The following is a 23,398-nucleotide window of genomic DNA, read 5'->3' as shown; positions in this document are numbered from 1 at the left end:
TATTAGACTTAATTGTGAGTGCCAGCTAGCTCAGAGGTCACTAGAAACTTTCTTGAATAAACAAGAAGGGATTAGTTTCTGACAACCGCATAAACATGACAACTTTGTTTCCCAAGATAAAACTTATCTGTAGAGTCGCGGAAACAATAGATAGATATTTCACTAAGTCAATCGTGCATGCTTCGTTTCACCAGAGGTGCAGAGAAATAGAGAGACGGGCGTTTTCAATAAAAAGGTATTTATTGAACAGTCTTCTTCCTCATGCAGAAGAAATGTACTGCTACAATCGTAATACTGGCTGCAAAGAATAATGCGTACAGTACGAAGAGTATTATAAAATAATACTGTAAAAGCATGGTATGGTTTCTAAGCCATATAAAATAACATATATAAATAACAATGACTAAAAAGTACTCACTGGTGCTTCTAAAATACGCCTCCCCCGGTGTACCTAACCTAAGTCTAGTACGAGGGAAGAAGTAAGTGAGGTGTAGCTTAGTTTTAGTATCCTTTGCCAGTGCTACTCTATGCGGATGAAGCAGTCCTTTTGGCAAGGACTCCGAATGTCCTAAAAAAATTCATTGTCAGCGATGTTGGTTTTAGGAAGGACCTGGGGCTGGAGCCAAACTATAAGAACATTTTAATAATGATTTGTGGCCCCAAAAATGCTACATCCTGTAGTCTGAATGTAGAGGGAAAGAAGTTGGAGAGGGTTAATTCCTTCCTGTATATAGGACTGGAATTCGATGAAGGTTGCACGTAGCACACTTGCATAAAAAAATAGAACAACATGATACATGCAAACAGTTGGGACCACTTCCTCCCTTGCAATGTCTATAGGTAAAAAGCCCATTGCCTCAATTGTAGAGATTTATAATCATAAATGTATACCGAGTTTAACATATGGCATGGGTATTTAGGGATGTACTTGCTATGCAGACTAAGGGGAATAGATTTTGGCGTAGAGTTTTAGGAGTCCCCCCCCCTCATAAGACTTTGGGGAACGCGGGGAGGGTGGACATTTTTTGTTCCACGCAGATTCCAGATCTTTCCCCCACAGAAATGTGAGGAAAATGCGTTTCCCCCCCAATTTTTTAGGTTTGCAAGGGATTCGGGGTAACAGAACCTGGTGGGAGGCAGTGGAGTCACCCCATCCTGAATTCCCTGGGTGTCTAGTTTTCAAAAATGTATAGGTTTGCTAGGTTTCCCTAGGTGCCGGCAGAGCTAGGGTTAAAAAACTACAGCTAGTCACTTTGCCAAAACATGGTCATTTGTCCCAGAGAAAGTGAGGTGTGACCACGTTGCGTTTTGCGCCGTTTCCCGTCGCAGGCACTAGGCCGACCCACAGAAGTGGGGTACCATTTTTCTCGGAAGACTTTGGGGAACGCAGGATGGAAGGAAATTTGTGGATCCACGCAGATTCCTTAACTTTCCACCACAGAAATGTGGGGAAAATGTGTTATTTTGTTCACTTTTTTAGGTTTGCAAGGAATTCTGGGTAACAGAACCTGGTGGGAAGCAGTCAAGTCACCCCATCATGGATTCCCCTGGGTGTCTACTTTTAAAAAATGTATAGGTTTGCTAGGTGTCCCTAGGTGCTGGCAGAGCTAGGGTGCACAAACTACAGGTAGGCACTTTGCCAAAAAAGGGTCAATTTTTAAGTGCGAAATTGAGGTATGACCACGTTGCATTTTGCCCCGTTTTTGCCCCGTTTCCTGACGCAGGCACAAGGCCGACCCACACAAGTGAGGTCCCGTTTAGGGTAATTCAGATTTGTAAATCAACTGTTATTACCTGTTGAGTTTTCATGCATTTCTCCCTTCAAAATGAAAGACATTGTGTAAAAAAAAAAAAATCATTTTGAAAAATGACCAATAATTCTCATGCTAGTATGAGTATTCCCAATTTTGAAAATGTGGAAATATATACTGTTTCTAAACTCTATAATTTGTACCCAATTCAGAATTACATAGGTGTCTTTCATACCGATTTTTCCATGTATACATTTTCCCAGAATAATTGCTCTATACCCGGTACATAATAAAACACCATTGCAAGTTGCTGCTCAGTTTTTGGCTCTGGGTTCGTCGGGTTCTTGGCGAAACTACAAGTCCTGTATATCCCCACAACCAGGAAGGTCTAACGGATGTAACGGTATATTGCTTTCAAAGAGCTGACAAAATTACAAGAAGATACAGGTGAAAACGTTGAGACAAAAGGCTGTTTTTTTCAACTAATTTTCAATTTTTCCAATATTTAACTGTAAATTTCTATAAAGAAACCTTCATGGATTTAGATGACCCCTTTCTGAATTCAGATGTTAGTCTACTTTTCTAAAATGTATAGCTTTCCAGGATCCATTATTGCTTTCGAACTCATTTCTACCATTAACTGGAAGGAGGTTGAAAGCACTAAAAATAGCAAAAATAGACTATGTCCCAGAAAAAGCCAAAACTGTGTGAAAAATGTTGGTTCTCTGACAAAAGACTGTCATTTCCTAAAAGCTGAGGAACTGCTGATTTCAGCCCCAGAAACCCTTTTTTGATAACATTTGCAGGGAAAAACCAAGAGGCTTTTATTTGCAACCCGTTTTCCCCATTTTTCTGAAAAAAAACAAAAATGTTACTGTATTTTGCTTAATTTCTGGGACCCCTCCAAGGGAATCCACAAACCCTGGGTATCTTTAGAATCCACATGATGTTGGAAGAAAAGGACGCAAATTTGGCGTGGATACCTTATGTGGTCAAAAGGTACAGGGGCCTAAACGCACACTGACCCAAATCGCCCAAAAATGGCTTAGCACAGGAGGGGAAAAGGCCTAGCAGCGAAGGGGTTAAATATCAACGCACTGTAACAGCACCTGTATTTATTGTATTTGTATTGCTGCTAAAATGCTTATTGTTGCTGCTAACTATTTTATAAGATGGATTTTAATATTCAATGCTATTGGATAGTACCTGCTGCTATCCAGTTTATCTGCACTGCCACTTTAGCTACAATCAAATCATTGTCTTTGCCTGTGTTATTTCTTATTTTAAATGGAAATTGTGAATGTAATTTCCTCAAATAAGTTTGATTTTAATGTTGTTTGCTATTATGGGCATCTTTTATGACCTGTCTTCGGAAGGTCGAATAATGAAAGAATTGAATTGTGCACCTTTATCCTCTCTCTACCTCACCTTTCTCTCAATGTACCCAATATACCCCAATCAACTTCATCTCCCTCTGCCTCTCTTATGACCTTGGTCATCTCTCTATTACTTTCTGTGCCTACATCTATATCTGTTACTCTCGATCCTCTCTCATTACCTCAACTCGGTAAAGTCAGTGATCTTATTCAATCTGGTTCCCTGTACATCTACTCGATCTACTTCACTTCTCTCCCAACTGTAATCATTCCTCACCCCTCTCTATCTCCATATCACTACTACTTTAACTCTCTCTCAGTCCTTTCCCTACCTCAGCATGTCCTGGCAACTGTCATTTCCCCCTTTACCTGACATCTCCTTCACAACATTAACTCTTTCTTCCCTACCACTCTCTCTAGCCAGACTTAACTTCTCCATTTACCGAACCATTTGTTCACTACCTCACCACCTCCCCTTTCACTCATTCTATATCTGTTCCCTTTCATCCACCTGTTGAATTATCTTACTTCTATGTGGCTACCTATTTTCCTATAACCCTTTCCTCTATCGTGAAATCCTTTGTACCCCTCACTCTCTCACACAAACTCATATCTCTCTCTAAACTTTTCTCCATTTCAACTAACCCCCTCTATCTCAACTATCTCACCATCACTTTCTTATTCAACTGTCTAGCCCTGTCTAAACCCAACCCGTCTTATTCTATTTCTAAGATGACTACCAACTTCCTGTCTGTGCTCTAAAGTACATTTCTCCTTCTACCCTTCATCCCTCTCTTTCACTCTTCTCAACTACTCGTTACCTAGCCTATTTTTCTTAAACTCTTCTCATTTTGCTTTATTTTGAATTTCTTTGTTTTTCATCATCCCGGTCTACCTTTAGCTGTCTTTACCTCTCTCGATTTCAACTCTTTTTACACAGCATTGCTCTTTCTATATGAAGCTTCAGAGTATAGTACTCCTACCACACTCTACATTTTACATATTTCTCTACCTCTCTTTCTCTACCACCTTCCTCTATATCGCTTTAGCTTTGCTTCTGGCTACCTCACCATTCTCTATTTACTTAACTTTTCTCTCTACTTCAGCTATCCTTTTACATCATCTCCATTTCTACTGCTCTCTCCCTGTGCTCACTATACTATTCTAAATATACCTCTGTCCATCTCATGTATCCTGCCTGTTCCTTTTCTCATATTCAGCAGCGTTACAATGACCAAGTCAGAGACGTGAACACACAAAGAGAAAGAGAAGAAACAGGACAATGCAAGGGAAGAGAAATTTGCAGAAAGTTGTTCAATTTTACCGAGTGCAATAGTGAAAATCCTCAGGGCAGCGCCTAATTGTTTCGCACTTGCTGCAAGCATGGCAGTTATGAAGCAGGGATATATTTGGTATTAAAAAAATTCAGCAACAAAAGCTACTATTTCAAGCGCTATATGCATATATCATATCTTAATATTGTGCACTAGTCCACTAATCATCTATCAAGTCACCCTCACCATATGTTTTCCTACAACAGGAGTCAAAAGCTAATTGGACACAGAATGTAACATAAAACATTGTTGTTGCAAGTAATTAAAATGAGATCCAAACTCAAAAAGAAACAGCTTCATTAATTGTTGTACAAGATTCCTTTTGGTAAAATTTGGTTGGCGGACACCAGGCAACTTGAGCTTTTGGCAGTTTTTGCATGTACCCATTCATGAAGGTTTACATATAACTCAATTTTGTTTGGCATCAAAAGGGTTTGAATGAGCAGTAGATAGGTAACACACTTAAAGTTGTTCCACATAAAGCACCCCAAAATATATATTGCCCAGGGCCCCACAAATCATTTAAATGCCACGGAAGCTCTGTAGATCAGCTAGGGATACCACCTGTCAGATCCTACTCCAGGGTATGCTGGCCAATAACCTCAAACTTAACTTGAAAATGGAGTTATACTTGGCTCAGATTTCATTTACCTCACAAAGAAACAACTTTTTCAACAGCTTGTTATACCACCCCTTGTAACCTTCACACATCTCCTGACCCATCACCGAAATACCATAGTTTTCGCTGTTGCCCTCACTGCATTGACTACTGCAATGGAATTTACAGTGGTAGCCCCTATGCACTCTTAACAGCTAAAAACTGTGATGCTGGCCTGCGTCTCTGCTTACAAAGAATTGACCACTTCGCATCTGCGTTAATATCCCCAGTTTAACTGCCTATCAATTAAAAATCATCTGTCTTGCTCATAAGAACTTACATAAAAACATATTTGAGTACCTATTGTTGAAACCATCTATCACGGTTTCTTGATGGTGTTAGGGAGGATAAAATAATTTAGGTCTAGAGCAGAAAAAACAAGTAACAGAAAAAAAGAGGTTTGCTGAAATGGAGCAAAATTTGTACCACTGTTCCATGCACTTTAATTCTGTTTTCTTGTTTTTATTGCCCATTTAAGGTAATAAGTGATACTTCTATTTTTCTTAGGCTTTTTTCCCAGTGGCACGGAAACTATCATACTGTATCTCCCTGTGATCACTTACATATAATAAATGCTTTGACAGATTCTACTTTATTAACCATGAGATTTTCTTCAATTTTGTCTGACCATGTCACTTGAACAGCTGCCTAAAGTTAGCATTCTATAATCTTCTGCCCTGCTCCCTTTGATAGTTTGAGAAAATGTTCTGCCTCCTCTGAACACCTTCGCTTATACCTAGAACATATTGGAAAACTGAGAAACCTACATCTTCCTCCTTCAACACGAGTTTCTGCTTTTGGTGCCCCTTCCTCCACACAATCTATGAGCAATTATGACAACTACCTGTAAAAATAATATACAAAGAGAATAATTAAGTAGAAAGATTATCTTTAAAGTTTAAAACAATCTAAGAAATCATTTGTGACATCATAATAAAACTTGAAAACACTAAGATTTTCTCAACAACAGCAAAGAATATGAAGTCAATAAGTTGAGAGAGAGAGCTAAAAATGAACACTGATGCTACAGGCCGCACACCTGGCACACGTCCCTAGTACCTCTTGCTTCAGTGTCCAAGGTTGCAAAAAGAAGAAATTGCTATTTAAAGTCACAGTAAGCATTTGTGGCCAGGCACAGTTTACACCTTTTACTAAATGTCATTGGGCAATATCAGGGAAAGGCAAGGATGAATAGTGGGGGCTTCCTTTTGGCACTCACCCACTACAGTCCCAGCATTCAACGATTGTTACCAGGAGTATTTATTCTCCAGGTGGACATTGGAGAGGCCAGGGTAGAAGGTGCTACAGTTACTAAAGTCCTTAACAAGCCTTTTCTCCATCGCTGAGACATATGCATTTAAACAGGTTAGTTGTATTAACACTTGACTTGTATAGATAGAGAAGACTGAGAGCTAGAAATGGTTCAACGTTTTACATTTTGCTCTTTTAACTGTCAAATGCAAACTTTGTGGAATTATATTTAAAACAGCGGGGGGCTATTGTGCTGTCAGAATGGGTAGGGTGTCATTAACAGATATCTTTATGAAAATTGTTACAAAATATTGATTACCATAGTTGTCACTTATTTTAAATTCTCCAGTGAATTCATAAACCGCTCTTCAGACTTTTAGAGTGAATACATAGAAACAAGAAATAGATTAAATGAATTAACATACTTAGCAAATTTCACAGTTGTTGCATTTCGGGGCACAAATCCAGTATGGAACTGTATCTGGAACATCTTCATTGAAGCCATCTATTGATACAATCCAAATAAAAACTCAGTTGAAGCAGAATTTGATATGAAATATCGACCTTGATTAATGGCTTTCTTTGGGTCTAGAGATCTGACATTTTTGCAAGGATGTAATCAGAGTACACAAGCATACTTACGTATTTTACCTGCCGCCCCGTACAGAGTCCCGGTATACTCACCCTAGGAAACCATCATAGAGTGAGGAAGCAACATTTTTAAAGAACACATTACAATTGATAACTTAAATGGCGGACTTGAAAATGCTGTAAATCATGGGCGAGATAGGAGACGTGTCTAATAATAAGGATTGAACTACAGTCCAACTGCTCGTGATAAATAGAGATTGAGTGCCAGTTTTCAGGTGTTTATTGGCACTTATGCTAAAAGACGGTTTCTTCAAGAAACAGGCTTTATTGTTGCAGACAACCTTTATGAGTTTGAGATTCTTTCATTACATCTTGGTCCTGAGGAAGGTGGTGTTGCCACTGAAACGTGCGTAGACCAACATTCCCTGAGAAGTGGTCCGTGAGAGACAACTCCATCAGAAGCTGTGTTATAGGCAACTACAAATACTGATCTCTCAAATACAGCGTGGTACCCCTCAGAGGGCTGAATCTCTAGTGATATGTATTTATAGTATGACTGTAGACATCACGAGTATGAGTGGGTGGTAAGAATGAACAAACTATAGGTTGCTGGGGTTTAATAATTTTGATACCACAAGTAATTAGGCTTGAGTAAGCCATGAATTTTGATGCAACTGTCTGAAGAGATTATCACTGTATTGTATATGTATTTATGTATTTTCCCTATTTAAAATGTATACAAAAAGTCAAAAATATTGTAATGTAAACTGAAAAAAGATTTTTAATGTGCAAAGAAAACATTTTAATAATACAATAAAATATAGAACAAAACATTGTTTGTCTTGTTTGTCTTATTGTCTTAACCTTGGAGGTGTTGCATTATATTGGTGGGGTTATTGACATAGCAGACCCTGTTCTGGTCACACAAAAAGCAATTTAGGTCATGAAAGAGGTATTTTGTGCTTGTCGTTTTTTTACATACATTCATAAAAAACATGTGGAACTTATCTACCGGACAAATTTCTAATCATTTACAAATTCTTCCTCAGGATTATGGCAAAAGCAGCTAGTTAAAGATGGAGATCAAGAAAAGCAATAACAAGGAATATTGCTAATGTCTTATGGCTACAATAATGACTGTTTCGCAGTTATCGATAACTTGCTCCGCTACTAAAAATTTAAAATCAAGACAATTTTTATGCCAATGATCGACTTCATATTCTATGCCAGGACTGGAATTTTAAACAGCAGCTTATTAAAAAACATGTATAAGAACTACATTTCCCATAGAACTAGGGAAAAGATAAACACTGTCTTTGGGCAGTCCTTCCACAGTGCCCATGGCTCTATCCAATAAGATGCTGTGTCATTTCCTGCACTTCCTCTTTCTTCGCTGTTCAGCAGCTAGAGATAAGTGCTTTTGAATCTTTCAATTGTGCAGTTACTGTCTAATGCGGTAATATTGTATTACGCTATTGTTTTATGGTATCTGTGGGGAATATTAGTTTCCGAGATTCTTGTTGCCCCGGGAACGCTTGACGCTCCTGATATTTACTCTTGCGCCTGCGGTGCGGACCGCCACCCGCTAGAGGGCGCTGTGGAGCCATCGCGTATCGGTGATTCGGAGCGCACTTCTGTCAAATCGAGTAGAGAAGCGCTTCGTCACCATTTCTGCCCGCGCTCTTTTTTGCTGCCTGAAGCGCCCAGCGAGACTGGGTCTGTATTGCTCCCAGTTGGTCCTACGCCCATTTTTGATACACGGGTAGGTAGTGGTGAAGTTGCACCGGCTGAGTGAGCCCTCACGCCCTGTTCTACAGGGCCAGTACTTCTGTTTGGCTTCTATCCCGAGTAATTTTCTGACACCCGTCCAGGCAGCTACCCCCTGTACCTTGAGGGTGTTGTGGTGTCCTGGGGATTTGACAACCCCCATAAATTGCGTGCCTTTGGCCCCCTTAATACCCTGAGAGACCCTCAGCCTATACATTCCTTGCGCACTGCGTGAGTGTGCTCATTGGCTTTGAGCTTGTGTGTGTTATTTCCTTGGCCATGGAGCACGAATACTATGAGAAGGGGGACTCCCTTTCCTATCTACAATGGGATGATGATTTTTATAATAAGGTGGATAACTCCATCTATAGGGCAGTCACTGAGCTTATGACCCCGATGGAACAGTGTTTGGCTGATAAAATTAAGCAGGTGCGCGCCAGAGTGGGACAGCCGCCCCAGACTAACCCGACGGAGACCCCGAGGGAACCAGACTGTTCCCCTCCCCCCAAGAAGCCCATAGTGCTTCCCCAGGAGTCGGCTCCTCCCAGTTCGGACCCCCAACCGGTTTTGTCCCAGACTCAGCACTCCGGACGTGTCCGATGAGGAAGCAAGTTCCTCGAGGTCTTGGCGCCCATCGGGTTCTACTGAACCACCTAAGGCGGGCATTGCCGACATGTTAAGACACGGATGATATTGTGCATCCGAGGTCGGCTAAATGGATTCCCTCCGAGAAGGCCGCCTTATATGTAGCGTCCCAGCTCAGAAAACCGTTAGAGAATGAGGCCAGAAGTCGACTGCGAGCGGAATGCCCCCGACCTACCCTGGACGGTAAGATGGCCCTTACTACCGAAATTGAAGTAAAGATGGCCACCTTCCTAGCTAAGTTCATCAAAGACCCAAAAAAAGGGATAGATCGTTCCTGGCGTGCGTGTCGGGACAAGCTATTAGACGCCATTGGTTCAATGACGAAAATAGTGGACATGGTGGAGTAGGCCCGTAGTTCGGGCTCCTTGATTGATCCTTGGGCGTAAAGGGCAATCTGCTTTATGGGCAATGCCAATTGTGCCCTCTCAACGGAAAGACGTGGGTCCCTTTTGATAAAAGTTGACCCCAAACTTGGTGATTTGGTCTGTTCCGAGGCAGTGGCAACGGCACAAGGGGGTTTATTTGGCGAGCCCTTCGTCCAAGAACTGGGCAAGTTCTTTGCCACCTTTACATCCTTAGATAAGGCCAAAGTGAATATTAAGAGAGTCTTTAACCCTTGGGTTTCCCACGGAGCCGGTCGGGGTAGGAGCCGCCCGCCCGGCCGTGCTCAACACCAGAACCCCCAGGGCAGGGGGCAAGGCTCCAGACGTGGGCAGTACCAAACGCATCAGCACTTTACCAACTTCTACCCGACAAGAGGACAGCGCTCCCGAGGCCAAGGAGGTTACAAAGGAGGGGACGGTAATGTTAACAGTGAGTCTTTTGCCCACTGCGCAGGTGCGAGTTGGGAGCAGGCTGGCGCAGTTCTTCCCCAATTAGGAAACTCTTACAGGGTGCTGCAAACAGTGAGAGGGTTCCAAATAGAATTTTACAGTTCTCCCAGTTAGGATGTCCATCTGCGCCCAATAGTTTATTTCTGAGGCGGACGCAGATATGGTAGACCTGGAAGTGGCCGACCTGCTCCGCAAAGGGGCGGTGTGTTGTACGGAAGTCCATCCCGGAGGTTTTCTCAGCAACCTATTTTTGGTGGACAAGACAGACAGCGGTCGGAGACTGGTTATCACCCTTCGGGAATTCAACGAGTGGCTGGTGTACAGGCATTTCAAAATGGAGGGCATTCATTTGCTCAGAGATATATTCCTGCCACTAGATTGTCTTCTGTTTGGGCTTTCCTCTGCCCCGTGGTGCTTCACCAAGGTCCTCAAGCCAGCGGTGGAATACTTGTGAGCACACGGAGTCTGTTTGATCCTCTGCTTAGACGATATTCTTATCTTGGCCCAATGTACCGTGCAGCTGCGGAGTCACCTGCAGATGTCAGTGTCTTTGCTTCAGGAGTTGGGGTTCGTGATCAACGAATAGAAGTCCCTCCTAGTCCCAACTCAGAAGGCAGTTTTTCTGGGGTTCGTGATAGACCCAGTCTCGTCTTCACTAAGTCTACCCTCCAGGGAGGTGGCGAAGATTCGGCACGAGATTCGGCCAACCCTGGCCAAACAGGGGATTTATCTGCGTCAGATAGCCCGCCTGGTGGGTCTTTTTTCGGCCTCCATTCAGGCGATTTTCCCGGGTCCTTTGCATTACCGGGCCCTTCAGCGCTTGAAAGTTCATCATCTGCGGAGAGGCCTGACGTATTCTCAGATAGTCCCTTTGACAGAAGAGGTGCACGAAGAGCTAGAGTGGTGGTTATCCAACATGGAGGCCTGGAATGGAAGAGCCATCTTCGGTTCCGTGCCCAATTTGGTGATAGAGTCGGACGCCAGCCAGGGAGGCTGGGGTGCGCAGTGTGGGGAGTTCTCCACCGGCGGAAGTTGGTCTCCTCAAGAGCAGCAACTTCATATCAATTGTCTGGAGCTTCTAGCGGGCTCCTTTGCAGTCCGTTGCTGGACCAAGGACCCCGTCCAAGCTTCAGTACTCCTCAAAATGGACAATTTGTCAGCGGACAGGTATATCAATCACCTGGGGGGCACTCGGTCCAAAGCCCTGGCAAACATGGCGAAGCAATTCTGGGAGTTTTGCCTTTCCAATCAGATCTCGGTCACGGCGGAGTACCTCCCAGGGCAAGAGAACTTAGTGGCGGATTGGCATTCCCGTTACCTGCGTGACACCAGCGTTTGGAAGCTGGATCCAGAGATTTTTTGTTACCTGCAGGAACGCTGGGGGCCTTTTTCCATCGACCTCTTTGCTTGTCCCCTCAATCGGCAACTTCCCCGGTTCTTCAGTTGGAGAGCGGATCCGCTGGCAGTGGCGATCGATGCGTTCACTCAGGATTGGAGTCAGGAGAGCGGGTATGCGTTTCCCCCGTTCTCCATGATCACCCGGGCGGCGGCGCAAGTGCGCAGGCAGGGAGCCTCTGTGGTTCTGGTAATGCCGTTTTGGAGGTCACAAGTTTGGTTTCCAGTTCTTCTGGAACTTTCTTGGGATTTTCCAATCTGGCACCACCTGGTGGAGGACAGCTCACTTCAACTCATGGCAAGGCGGATTACAGGCAACGCTGGAGATTGGCAGGCATTTCGGAGCACGCTGAACTCCTACTTTCCAAGGCTTGAGCGGACAGCACGTCCAAACGATACAGATTGGCCTGGACGAGATGGGTATGTTGGTGTATGCGGCAGGAAGTGGATCTCGTGGTCGCACATTCAACGCATGTTCTTAATCATCTGGGGGATTTGGCAAAGAAAAGCTTGGCGTATAGGTCAGTGAACACAGTCCGCTCAGCCATTTCAGCGGGTCATGCACCTGTGGATGGAGCTCCTTTGGGGTACCATCCCTTTGTCTTTAAGCTTCTCAGAGGTATTAGGCTATCTTTACCTCCAGAACCCCGCTATTCAGTCCTCAAGGATGTTAATTAGGTTTTGAATTTACTGTTATCTTGGCAACCAAACCGTTTTCTTTCTAGGAAAGAAAGGTCGGCCAAATTAGCAATGTTGCTATGTTTGGTATCGTGCAGGAGAGTATCGGATGTCGGAGCTTCAGATATTACAGCGAGGGTTTTCTCTCCGGAGGGTGTTACCTTCACGGTAAGTAGGCGCACTAAGTCCAATACCCATACAATCTCTTATCCTGCATTTGAGGAGTCACCAAAGCTCTGTGTGGTTCAATGCCTGAAAGCCTATGAGGAGCCTCCGGGCGAACGACAACTCCTGATAGCCCTTAAGAAGCCGTTTAAGGCGGTTTCATCTCCCACTATAGCCCGCTGGGTACGGTGGAAAATGCAGAATGCGGGCATTAATATAAGAGCGTTTGGTGCACATTCAGCACGAGGGGCGATGGCTTCGAAAGCGTTCAGCCAAGGTGTTCGGTTAGAAAACCTTACGAAGGCAGCGGCTTGGTCGTCAGACTCTACCTTTAAAAGGTTCTATTTTAAACCACTGCTGAATGTGGCTCAGATGGTCATTGACAAGCTTTAAAGGAGCATGATCCTCGCCTTTGGTCCCGACATAGAATAGAAATTTGCCAAGCCTACGAGAAGGTAAGTTTCAATTCTATTAAGGACGCGGAGGCAAAGATTATCCCTCCCTGCAAGCTCTTTGGCTGCTATCCCGCCCCGTATGGATGTAAGTAATCCTTTTATCTATTATAAAGGGGTCATGGGATTGAACTGGGTAGTCTCTTCTTGATTGGTTGCTTGTTGCCTTATCAATTACACCGTTTGTGTTTACATGCCTAATTTAGGTTGCAATTTTGCTTCCTATGCCTAGTATGGTGTTATTCTATGACTGATTGGTGTTGTTTCTTACAGGCAACGATGGTGCTAAACAAAATGCGTAAACTTGGGAGAGTTCCTCCAGCGAAGAAAGAGGAAGTGCAGGAAATGATCTTATTGAATAGAGTCATGGACACTGTGGAAGGACTGCCCAAAGACTGTGTTTTTCTTTTCCCTAGTTCTATGGGAAATGTAGTTTTTATACATGTTTTTTAATAAGCTGCTGTTTGAAAATGTTGTAATAAAGTGAAAGAAGAAATAGCATAATCCTCGCCTCCGCGTCCTTAATAGAATTGAAACTTACCTTCTCGTAGGCTAGGCAAATTTCTATTCATAGCTGGAAAGATGGTGACAATAGAAGTGCTAAATTTGCTGTCAGAGGAAAATCATATCAAATTTGGCAATACTAGTGTTTAAAGAAGTGAATTGACAAGCACAAAGGTTTTTAACAGTCACCCAGAAAGAAATGTTTGTATTTGGATTAAGTGAATTACATGGAGACAATCTCATGAAAGTGTCTTACCACGGTGCCAAACATCTGGAAGTATTTGGGCTCTTTACCCCTTCTTGCATTAAAGCCTCCTCGGACAGGGATTATGCAAGCCACGGGCCATATCTCTTCAGGGAGTAGGAAGATGTTTTATATAGTCATTTATGATTCATGTATCTGTTCTTAACATATATGGATTATGTTACTTAACCTGTAAGCATCTGTTCTTGGCATGTAGTGCTGTAGATTCACATACTTTGCATAGGTCCACCATCTAATGTTGGTCTTGGATGAATTCAAGTTGTTTTTGTTCCAAGAAGTTTTCTTCGAGTCACGAGGCTGTGCGACAACTCCTCTTGGGAATACAGGACATGGTCATCGACACCATCTTCAGATTGTTTTACCGTAAGTGAGAATGTAAAGAATGCAAAGAATTCTGTGTATGTAAGCATTGAGATTGCCCTGCGCTGGTTTAACAAAGGATATAAACTGCAAATTTAAAAAAAACTTTGGGGAGGAGGGATGGCACTCTACAGCACTACATGCTAAGAACAGATGCTTACAGGGTAACATAATCTGTTTGAGGCATGTGTGCTGTAGACACACATGCTTTGCATTGACTGTAAAGCAGTCCCTCTCCCTATGTAGTGGTTAATTTGAGGGGGTTGCAGAGGCTTAAGTACTGCCTTACCAACATTGGCTTGGTTTTGTTTAAATCTTTTTTTATTGAAATTTTTCACATTTTAAGCATACAACAAGAACAATGCATAGGTACCATGTATAGTTGCTTGCAAATGCTACAATATCCAGCACCAGCCTATAAAAAGACAGATGAGTTGTTCAACAGGGTACTGAGAGAAGACTTGTGCCAGTGTCTGTGTATAGGTCAAAGCAATACCCAAGAGACTGACCACTGGACAACTTGTAGGTGTTTCAGACATGGTGTCTCTTTTTTTTTTTTTTTTTAAATGTGTTTTTATTGCAGAATTAGAAACAAGACCACAACATAGGCCAATCATTACACTTACAGCATCACAGCCTTAAAGATGACAGAGATACCATACACAGCCATTTAGCCCACAACCCGGAGGTTGGGCGGCACTCCAGGGCTATCCTTCCCAGGAAGATGTTTCTGTGTACCCCGTCCCCTGGGTCCGATCAGCATCACTTTTTAGTATCTGCTTTTACCCCCCTAAAACTCCCCCCCCCCCCCATGCATCAACAAACGAACTCAAAATGCTCCAGGAAACACCGTCATCAGCCCATTCCTCGTCCAACATAGCTCAGACCACCCCGTACCACATTCCCCTTCCCAGGTCTCCCCAGTATGACTGCCAGAGCGCCTACCCACCATCTCAGGAGCCCCCCGGTACCTGGGCTGACCCACACACTATCTACCGAGATTAATCCAGGCCGCTATGTCGAGCAACCCCCCTCAAGACCCCCATTCCCTCCCCTCCCCGCCCCCCCAACTACTACTACTGCTGCTGCTGCTAATGCGGGCCGTCCAAATCCGTACCATCTCAGGGGCTCGCCACATACCAGGAGCCGTTCGCAATCGCTAAGAGTGCATGGAATCCGCTTGGACTATCATTCCTCCTCATCCTCTCCCACCATGTAATCACGCAACGCTTGCACCACCAACTCCCAGGCTCTCGCCATGTCCAAACAGCTCTCCTTGCCAAGTCTAGTAGCCTGCCGCATTCTAATAATGCTTTCACAGCCCGCCCATTTCAATAGCTCGTTCATCCACCTCCTCACTGAAGGGCCCTCCCTAGACTTCCAATGCCAGGTTATCTCCCTCTGCGCCAACATAAGTCCCAAATCAATGAATTTACTCGTGATTCTCGTTTTTTTAGTATGCGGGAACCAAAGCAGGAGACACGCCGCCATATCAAAGTCCACTTCCCTATCTGTCACCGCATTCAAGAGTATCCCCACTTCCGGCCAATACGTCCCCAATTTCGGACACCCCCATAACAGGTGATCCAAGTCAACCTCGGGAGCCAAGCACCTCGGGCACACTGCGTCAAGCACTTGGAAGTACCGCCTTAACCTCTCCGGAGTCAGGTACGCCCTATGTAATATAAAGAAATGCACCTGCTGAAATCGTGCGTTCCTCGTGCCCTTCCACGTCCGCCTCAGGATCTGACTCCAGACCGTGTCCGGAATGGGCTTGCCTATGCTATCTTCCCATCGCGATTTCAATGCCAGCATCGGTGTCAGCCCCTCGGTCAACATTCTCATGTGGAGACACGTCACCGCCTTAACCGTGCCCGCGGCCATCACCACATACTGACACGCCATGGTCACCTCCGGCTCAGCGAGCCCCACCCCCCAATGCTTTTGCAGCGCCGCCACCACTGCCGCGTGCAATAGAAAGGTGCCGTCCGGTAAACCAAACTGCTCCTGGAGCACCTGATAGGGAACCAATGCTCCATCAACGTACAGGTCCCCCACCATCTGTAGCCCCAACTCCTCCCATTCCAGAAGCCTAGACCAGTCACCCCCATGCGGTAGCGCTGTTAACATCCCCAGCGGCATCTCCGGTGCATACGGCCGGACTTTCCTCGCCCGTTTCAAGCTCCTTTGCCAGCATAACCTAAGCGTCCTTTCCTCCACCGTAAGCTCCCTCAAATCTAGTTTCTGTTGCATGACTATATAAGAAAGGACGCACCTTGGAATACCAGCACCACGGTCAATCTCAGGACCCCTGAATTCTCGAGCAACATTCTGTGTTAGGATCTGCAGTTGTGCCGCCAAGTAATACAGTTCAAAATCGGGGACTGCCATTCCCCCCTCAGACTTAGGCCTGATCAGAGTTTCCAGCGCCACCCTCCGCCGGCCCTGGCCCCAAAGGAAGCCAGTCACCAGCGTCCTCAGTTCCTTAAAGACCCGCTGCGGAATCCATACCGGCAATGTTCGAAAATAATAAAGCAGCCGCGGGAGCGCCACCATCTTTAGCAGCGCTACTCGGCCCAGTACCGACAGGGGGAGCGAGGCCCAGAAAGTCATGCTGCCCCTTAGTGCACGTATGCAACGCCCTACATTCCCCTCCAGCAGGTCAGCCGCCTCGTGGAAAATGCGCACCCCGAGGTAGGTGAAGCCCAAGGGCTCCCATACCACCTCCCTTGCTAATAGGGGGCAGGGTGTGCCCGCCCGCAGTGGGAATATACAGGTCTTAGTCCAATTCACCCTAAGGCCTGACAACCGACCGAATCCATCCAGCATATCCACAGCCCCCTCCAAAGATCGCTCAGCGTCCGCCAAATACAGAAGCAAATCGTCAGCGTATAACGATATATAATGCGACTCCGGCCCTTGCACGACCCCTCCATACATGGCACCTGTCCGCGCCTGCGCCGCCAGCGGTTCCATCGCCAATGCGAACAGCAGGGGCGACAATGAGCAGCCCTGTCTCGTCCCTCTGCAAACAGGATAGGCCGAAGAAATCAACGGGCCCAGGCGCACCCTCGCCCTAGCCGACGTGTAAAGTACCCTCGTCCAACTCCGGAATCCCTCCCCAACTCCAAACTTCAGCAGTACCTCGTCTAAATACCTCCATTCCAGGCTATCAAAAGCTTTTTCGATATCAACCGCCAACACCACGGAATCAAGAGCCGAAGACCCAGCACTGTCCAAAATTCGAACCAGCCGTCGTATATTCATGGAGGTATTCCTAGTCGGAATAAACCCCGCCTGGTCCCTATGCACCAGTGTTGTCATGTGCGGCAGTAACCTGGTGGCCAGGATACGGCTCAGAATCTTGTAATCCACCGTCAACAACGATAACGGCCTGTAAGACGTCACACTCAACGCATCTTTGCCTGGCTTCAGCAGTGGCACCACTAGTGCCTCCCTCATTGACTCAGGCAGGCAACCTCGTTGCTTGGCCTCCGCACACACCACCACTAATTTTGGCGCTAGGGAATCAACAAATTTGGCATAGAATTCTATCGGCAGGCCATCCACCCCTGGGGTTTTATTCCGAGCCATCTGTTTAATAGCCACTCGCACCTCAGCCAATGTTATCGGACCTCCCAGTTCCTTGGCATCCTCACTGTCCAGCACTGGCAGTGGGAGCAAGGCCAAGTGGTCGCCTATCTCGTCCCTCTCCACCTCCAGGTGGCATTCATACAAACCCGTGTAGTACGACTGAAAGCGCGCCAGCACAGCTGATTGTGAGTAGACCACCTCCCCTCCCTCTGTTCTTATACTCATGACCGGGCACCCCCTAGGCTCTGGATCTGCAAGTTTGGCAAGGAGTGCACCCACTTTATCACGTTCCTCATGCACCTTAAGATTGTACAACTTATAGTCATAGCACCGCAGCCGTTCAGTCTCCGTCGCCACCACCTCCTTTGCCTCCGCCAATCTCTCCTGTAGATCTGGCCGGTCAGGCCTCTGTTGTTCCAGGCCACGCAACTCCCCTTCCGCTTTCGCCAAATCATTCAAGACCGCCGTCCGCGCATTCGAGAATCTACCCATGCACACACCTCTCACGACCACTTTCATCGCATCCCACTCCACCGATCGAGACGCGGCAGAGCCCTCATTCTCCACAAAGTAGCGGTCAACGCCCTGCTGAACCATGTCACTGAACACCAGATCCTCCAGTGTCTCAGGCCTCAGCCTCCAAGATGGGACCGCCGACCTAGCCCGCTGCCACTGCACTGTCACCAATAGGGGGTTATGATCCGATATGGTCCTAGCCAGGTACTCAGTATTGGACACCAGCGTCGCCAAAGTGCCACTACACAGCACTGCATCCAATCTAACATGCAGTTCGTGCACTGTAGAGAAGTAGGAGTAGTCCCTAATCTCCGGATGCTGCTCCCTCCACACATCAAGCAATCCCCACTTCTCCTGCCAATCCTTCCTATGAGCCGCCAGCCTGCGTACTGGGGAGTCGACCAACGGCGGATGTGACCTATCCAGTACCACATCAGTGATCGAGTTAAAGTCGCCCCCTAATAAGACCGGGCCAGCTAAAAAGTGAGCCAGCGAACTCGTTAGGCCATCAAAAAAACGGGCCTGATCAGAATTGGGGGCATACACACTGCACAGGACCACCTCTCTGCCGTAAAGTCGTCCCTCCACCGCCACATACCTACCCTCGGGGTCCACCCGCTGTGTCGTGACCTGGAACGGAGTTCCCGCTCTCACCCATATTAGGGCCCCTCTGGCAAATGCTGAATAGGTTGTGCCAAACACTTGACCCCGCCACCTCCTTTGCAAGGCCCCACATTCTTTCTTAGTTAAGTGAGTCTCTTGAAGCATTGCTATCTGCACTCCCCGCCTCACCAAGTATGCATGCACCTTATGACGTTTCACCATTGTCTGAAGTCCCCGGACATTCCACGTAATACATTTCACATTAGGTAACGACCCCATAATAGACAGTTCTGCACAGTATCACCATGAAACAGTTGTATCCCGCATTGCAGCAGTTGCGCCCCCCTTCCCAACCCCCCCACAAAACACCCCAAACCCCACTCCCCAGGACAGGACCTAATAACCCAGCTTCAGTCCCGTTCCAAACCATCAAAACCACACACTCACACTAATCTGTGGTCGCCACCACAGAAGGCCTTAATGGCCAAAAGAGGGTGATAAGGCACCGAACCAGGGCAGACAGAGCTCCCACCCCGCGCCCCAGTCCCATGCTGTTTGCTCAGCCCCATACCTGACCGCAAACCAAAAGTCTGGAGAGTCAGTCCCAGCAGGCACCCCAGGGTTACCAGAGTCACCGAAACATCACTCGTTAAACATCCCATCTGAAGTCTGTGGGGTAACCACCGGACCCCTGGCACTCCCCGTTTCCGAGTCATCGCCTCCAGATTTCTCACCCTCCCCCTCCGAGGCCGACCCCTCCGACGTTCTTTCCTGCTGTGAACCCGTAATGCTTGCCGTTGCAGCCACAGCCCCCTTTCTGTCCTCCGCCATCTGGGCATCTCGCATGGCCCGCTGGAGTTTATTCCGTGAACGAATGCGCTGCGACTTCCTGATCCTGATCGGTTTTGGTCTTTCCCTTCCGCTCTTATTCGTGCGGTCCGTTCCAGCACGGTATAGTTCTAGCCACGACCAGGCCTCGTCCGGAGTTTGGAAGAAGTGTGTCCTGCCATCAAGGATAATCCGTAATTTGGCAGGGAAGAGCAAGGAATACTGAATCCCCTCTTCCCTCAGCTCTTTCTTAACTGACAGAAAGGATGCCCTGTGTCTCTGCACTTCCTGCGTATAGTCCGGAAAGATGGTGACCTTGCTATTATCCACTTGGAAGGGACCCTGGGATCGCGCTCTTTGTATCAAGAGGTCGCGGTCTTTGTAGTGCAGCAGTTTCACCACCATCGGTCGGGGTGGACGGCCCTCCAGAGGCGGCCTAGCCGGGACCCTATGTGCCCTCTCCAGGGAGAAGAAAGGAGAAAGCCCCTCCGGCGCTACCACCGTCTTAAACCAGTCCTCCATGTACGCCACTGCGTCGTCCTTCTCGACCCTTTCCGGAAGGCCCACCACCCTCACGTTGTTCCTTCTGTTACGACTTTCCGCATCTTCCGCCCGTCGTTCCAGAATCGCCAAACGACCAAGAATATCCGTTAGTTTATGTTCCGCCGTCACCACAGCAGGTTTCAAGTCCAGGAGTAATTGTTCATGTTCCTTCACCTTATCCGAGAGCTTGGTGTGGTCAGCCCTCAGGAGACCTAGCCCCGTGGCAACCTGCGCAATATCATCGTGCAGCGTTTCCTTCGTCGTGGTGATCGCAGCCAGGATAGCGTCGAGACGCGAGTTCAGCCTCTGTTCCGGCGTAGTATCATCCTGTAGGGCCTGGGCACCTCCATGTGGAGTCGAAGTGGACGCGTCATCTTGGTCCGGGGGCGCGCCCAGAACCCCGCCTGCAGCGGCCATCTTGCGCTCGGAGGATGCCCCCTCCAGTCCACCAGTTGCGGCCCCTCCAACCACAGCACCCCTTCCTGTCACACCACCAGTTGCGCCTACCCGGGGAAGATAGCGGTGACACACCACAGGGTACCCCACACCTCGGCAAAGTCAGTTCCGGCGTCCGCTCTATGCCAGCCGTGACCCCAGAACGCACCTTCAGGCTCCAGCCCCTACCAGCAATATATAGTCCGGTGCCACCATTAAGGCCCTGGGTCACCACCCAAATCCAGCCTCCCGGGCAGCAACGTTCCTCCAGGCAAGGAGGCGGGAGCCCCCCGGGGCCACTCACGCCGGCCACCTGACCAGGACTCTGCAGCAGGTCAACAAAGCATCCATAGACCCCGCTCCAGATGCGTCCCACCTCCGTAATCCTAGCAATACAGGCGGGCGAATCCCGCTAACAGAGTAAGCCCCTGTGGTCCCGGGCCAAATGCAGGGCGCCTCCCGTTCTCAGGAGCTCACAGGCAATGCAACACCTCCCGAGCGCCCGGGTCCCCAGCTGCGTGACCTGCAACAGCTTGCAACCTGCAACCGCGGCTCCAGTGTCCGCTGCCCGCCTGCAACAGCTTGTCCTCAGGTGGTCGGGTCCGCCTGCCAGCGCGGGTCCCTCCAGGCGTCTCAGGTCAGCGCTCAATAAATGCGCCCTCCGCCCGCCACAGGCGCCGCAGCCCCAGGTCAGTCCGTCCTGCGCCAGCTTTCAGGACAGCAAGCGGGAGGGGGAGGGCGCGAGGAGCACACGAACCGCAAGTCGGGGGGGACAATGCTCCGGCCCCTCACTCGTACCCGAAAGTGTCCCCAAGCGCTGCTCTGCACCCAAGCTCCACACGGCAGCCACCAGGTCACCAGCCACAAGCGCCCACAGTCCTCGGTCCACTCCGGCTCCTCACATCGCCATCTTGCCTTTGTACCCGGCCAGGCACCTCCGTGTCACGGATCGCCGTCTCCGCTCGGCCCCCGGGGCACCGCCAGCAGCCAGACTCTCAGCCCTGATCTGTATTCACCTTACAAGGCGAATTTTATGCGTCTAGAGGTCCCGCAGGCTGTATTCACAGGATAAATTACGGGACTCGGCGCGGAGCTACACGCTCACACGGCCATCCCAGTCGGCGCCAAACCACGCCCCCCGACATGGTGTCTCTTAGGCCTAACTGTGGACATAGGGTACAACAAAATGAGGATACCTTAATCAAAGAGGGGTAAGGGAGTTGCATGAGACCTGCTGCCGTGTCTGGCATAGCGGTTCAGTGACAGCGGGATTATGAAGGGGAGCCATACATCTCTGGAAGTCAGCGCTACTCTACCCCTGTACCTAAGGAGGGCGAGCACTGGGTGTCAGTCCTGGATATCATTCCAGGGTTCCCCAGTGTTAGTAACTATGTCCTGGGGGCAACTGAAACTCCCCTCTTGAAGAAAGGGTCACCACACGGCCTCCCACACTCAGAAGATCCCCAGTGGACTGCTGCATGGGATATGCAGATGGAAAAATAAGTTCCTCTTCTCCCACGTGTTCGAGCATTACATTCTGCAATTTGCCTGTTCTCTATTAGCACCTACTTTTTCATAATTAGGCCTCATTAGGCTGGCCACTGCTCATGCGGTCTTCAAATTGCAGACCTTGCACCAGACTTTATTGTTGCTCATTGGCAGTTTGATCATCCTGCTGTCCAGTTTGGCAAATATCAGCGACCACCATGATGTTAATAATCTCCGTCTCCGCCCTTCTTTCCCTCTCCTGCTTCAAATCCTGCTTCTGACTGAACCCACCACAGACCTTAATCATCATCCCTAGCTATAACTTTCTGTAAAAAAAAAAAAAAAAATTAACTATGTCCTGTAACTTCGACACCATAGTGTCCCATTGAGACACCAGCGGGAACCACTCCTTCTGCCCTAGCCCAGTTAAGTAGGGACAGGCGCAATGCTAATTTGTGAGGTGCCAGAGGGAAATTTCCATTGCTTGGTAAGCAAGCGTTTTGGATATTAAACCTAGATCCAGAAAACGGGTGGTAACCCTATGTTTTTTATTCCTGCTAAATAGGTGTAGTATATGCACCTTCCATCTAGTTGGGACAGCGTGAGGTGTCCAGTGTGGTTCTCACAATACTTCAGTATTCTTCTACGACCGGGCATTGCCAAAGCATACGGCGGATGTCTACATCTAACTGACTGCATCAAGGGCAGGCGAAATCCGTGAGGGGGAAGTACTTATTAATTTGAGCTGGGGTGAGATAAGCCCAATACCAACATTGGCTGTTGATGTGCAAATACATTTTTTGTTTTCAGTCAAAAAATGGGGGGAGGAAGAAAGAAGATGAGATCCATTCAGCTTCCAAACTATATATCAAAAATCAAATGAGGGAGAATGGACCACTTGTAACTACGTAGCCAGGGTTTTTTTATGGTACTGGTTGACCTTGATTTAAAACCCTCATACATGCACATAGATGGAAAGGCGGTATATCTTGATTCTCCACCACTTACGCTGCGTAAGTGCATCATCATAGGGTCTTTTGTTTAGTTGTATGCAACCACTGGATGCGTAGCAGTGTCCAGAAACAATATCTTTAAGTGCTCAAAAATATTGGGAGTTAAAATACTCTAAATCATCTTCAAAAGGTAAATATGTATTGGCAAGAGGGATGATTCGAGAAAAAAAAATTGTGTGTAGTTATGGATCAGGTTACTAGATTCTCTATACGTTAGTAAAAAATTAGGCTGATAATGTTTCAGCCCCACTGTGCCCAGCCGGGTCTATGGGGCTTTCTTCAGGACCACTGCAAAAATTGTGTATTTACACAACTTGTGTAGTTACTAGAAGTGGTTCTGTATTCCACTTTAA

At 47.2% G+C, this 23,398-nt stretch overlaps 1 protein-coding gene across 1 annotated transcript in view; it reads right to left on the bottom strand.

Moving 5' to 3' along the window:
- GAK (cyclin G associated kinase) overlaps positions 1–23,398 on the bottom strand; it is a 1,786,158-nt gene that overhangs the window by 623,547 nt on the left and 1,139,213 nt on the right. The window contains exon 18 of the mRNA XM_078676333.1: positions 6,796–6,875. Coding sequence (XP_078532459.1) covers positions 6,796–6,875 — 80 coding nt within the window. The remainder of the gene's footprint in view (positions 1–6,795; positions 6,876–23,398) is intronic.

Source organism: Lissotriton helveticus, chromosome 2_1 (assembly GCF_964261635.1).
Source record: "Lissotriton helveticus chromosome 2_1, aLisHel1.1, whole genome shotgun sequence".
NCBI lineage: Eukaryota > Metazoa > Chordata > Amphibia > Caudata > Salamandridae > Lissotriton > Lissotriton helveticus.
Note: the sequence above shows the minus strand (reverse complement) of the source record. Positions and strands in the feature narration are given on the sequence as shown.